The sequence below is a fragment of the Phytophthora parasitica genome (genome assembly GCF_000247585.1).
Source record: "Phytophthora parasitica INRA-310 unplaced genomic scaffold supercont2.537, whole genome shotgun sequence".
NCBI lineage: Eukaryota > Oomycota > Peronosporomycetes > Peronosporales > Peronosporaceae > Phytophthora > Phytophthora nicotianae.
The window spans coordinates 1-2,021 of record NW_008649523.1 but is presented as its reverse complement, the minus strand read 5'-3'; the positions used below and the strand labels follow the sequence as shown (position 1 = coordinate 2,021).

The window sequence follows — 2,021 nt, the reverse complement described above, 5'->3', positions numbered from 1 at the left end:
AGCGGTGTCGTCTCGTGGTTCATGGAGCAGGCCAAGATTAACGGAACACTGAAGGTGACTGGTGACGGCGAGCAGTACCGTGACTTCGTGTACGTGAAGGACGTCGCCCGTGCCATTCGTACGGCCATGCTTCTTAAGGACGACGACTTTGATGTGTTCAACGTCTGCACCGGTGTCAAGACCACGATCAATGACGTTGCTGTCGCTGTGAAGGCGAAGTTCGGCTCGTCGGCTGACATTACGCACATTGCGTACCGCCAGGGAGATGTCAAGGAGTCGGTGTGCTCGCCTGTGAAGGCTTCCACCAAGTTGGGTTTCACCGCCAGCTACGACTTCCCCACGGGTATTGGTGAGACCCGCGACTGGTTCATGACTTTGTAAGAGCCCTGGACTGTGTTCATACACGACGTTGACAGCAAGAGAGCTCGGAGGTAGTGACTGCATTGTAGAGCGTCAATCCTCTTGCGAGGCTGGAAATGATCGTGGCAGGTAAAATGTTGATAAAAGAAAAAAAAATGAAAAGAATAAAAAATAAACTGGGTATTAAGCATCGAGGCGTAAATCAAACTCTGAAGTACATGTAGTGCGTCCATGTCACAGTGACAATGCAGAACAATCTAGAATCGAAAGCAGGTTCAGTGAGAGCCTATCAAACATGACGATCTTCCTGAAGTTTGACTCGGGATACCTCATTTCTTTCATCTCTACCGACTGTAGTACTACATGTACAGTAGTAGAAGGACTGTCATACAAGCAATGAAATACTAAGCTTACTAGGAGAAGCATTCTTCTAATCACCAGGAGGTAGCGTGCATGTTGCGCGCACCAGAGCCCACACAGTGTAATTTATCCGTCGCTTTTTCTTTAATTTCTTCCAGGATTTTTTTTTTTATAAAATTGTGTGCGACTGTTCAGCGGGCTAGCGCCACCGCCTGTCGCTTGATTCGGTACATTTCTTGCCCCCGGCCAGCGAAAAGCATCGCAGTGAGCTGAGTTGTTTTTTTCGCCCAAACGCCAGTGCGTGACTTCTTCCGCGGAGCGAGCCTAGAGCAACAAGATACACGCGATGCTGCCCACGCGTCACGGCCGTAATGGCCGCCCCGAGACAAGTTGGTTACTGCTGCCCAAGTTCTACGTGTACGTGGGGGCACTGGCCATCTTCGCGGTTGGCGCGCTGTTTGGCGGTGGCTACTACCAGACAAGCGGCGGTCACAGTGCCATGACGCCGGTGTTCCGCCGCTTCGCGTCCCCCAAGCCCACAGTGCTAGTCACGGGTGGTCTGGGCTTCATCGGCAGTCACGTGGTGGAGGACTTGCTTGCCAATAACTTCGAGGTGGGCGAACAAGTGGAGTCGCTTCAAATAGGATCCATGACAGGAACGCTGACACTGCTCCTGTTGTTGCTGTAGGTGGTGGTGTACGATGACATGAGCAACGGCAAGAACTTCAATCGCGGCGCGGCTGCTGTGCTGGTCAAGGATATCACTGTGGTGGACGACTTCTCCTTTATCATTCACAAGGTGCGTAGCATTAGATGATTCTTGCTTCGTGCAGGATACAGTAGTTTTCCCTATCAAAACGTGGATCGCTGACATGTCCCTTGGCACAGATTGACTACGTGGTGCATCTTGCCGCAGCGATCTCGGTGGAGGAGAGTACTCGTCTTCCCGAGAAATATGAGCGCATTAACGTCGAAGGTTCGCGCAAGGTGCTCGACTGGGCCGCCAAGAATGGCGTCAAGCGAGTTGTTGCTGCTTCCTCCGCTGCCACGTACGGTACTCCACTCCCCGAGAACTTACCTTTGAGTGAAGAAACCGCCACTGGTGGAATCTGCGCGTATGCCACGACCAAATTCCAGATGGAGAAATTGATGAAGCAGTTCAACGAGGACTATGGTCTTCCGTCGACGGCGCTACGTTTCTTCAACGTGTACGGCCCCCGTCAAGACCCCCACTCGTCGTACAGCGGTGTCGTCTCGTGGTTCATGGAGCAGGCCAAGATTAACGGAACACTGAAGGTGAC

General features: G+C 52.3%; 2 protein-coding genes across 2 annotated transcripts; both read left to right on the top strand.

Moving 5' to 3' along the window:
* Window positions 1-21: 21 nt before the first annotated feature.
* Window positions 22-381, top strand: PPTG_20425 (hypothetical protein; the record flags this gene model as incomplete). Its single annotated transcript, XM_008919156.1, has 1 exon — window positions 22-381. The coding sequence occupies one exon, from the start codon at window positions 22-24 to the stop codon at window positions 379-381; it is 360 nt and encodes a 119-aa protein (XP_008917404.1).
* Window positions 382-1,066: 685 nt separating this feature from the next.
* PPTG_20424 (hypothetical protein) lies at window positions 1,067-2,014 on the top strand (the record flags this gene model as incomplete). Its single annotated transcript, XM_008919155.1, has 4 exons — window positions 1,067-1,333; window positions 1,409-1,519; window positions 1,609-1,928; window positions 1,999-2,014. The coding sequence occupies 4 exons, from the start codon at window positions 1,067-1,069 to the stop codon at window positions 2,012-2,014; spliced, it is 714 nt and encodes a 237-aa protein (XP_008917403.1).
* Window positions 2,015-2,021: the final 7 nt, after the last annotated feature.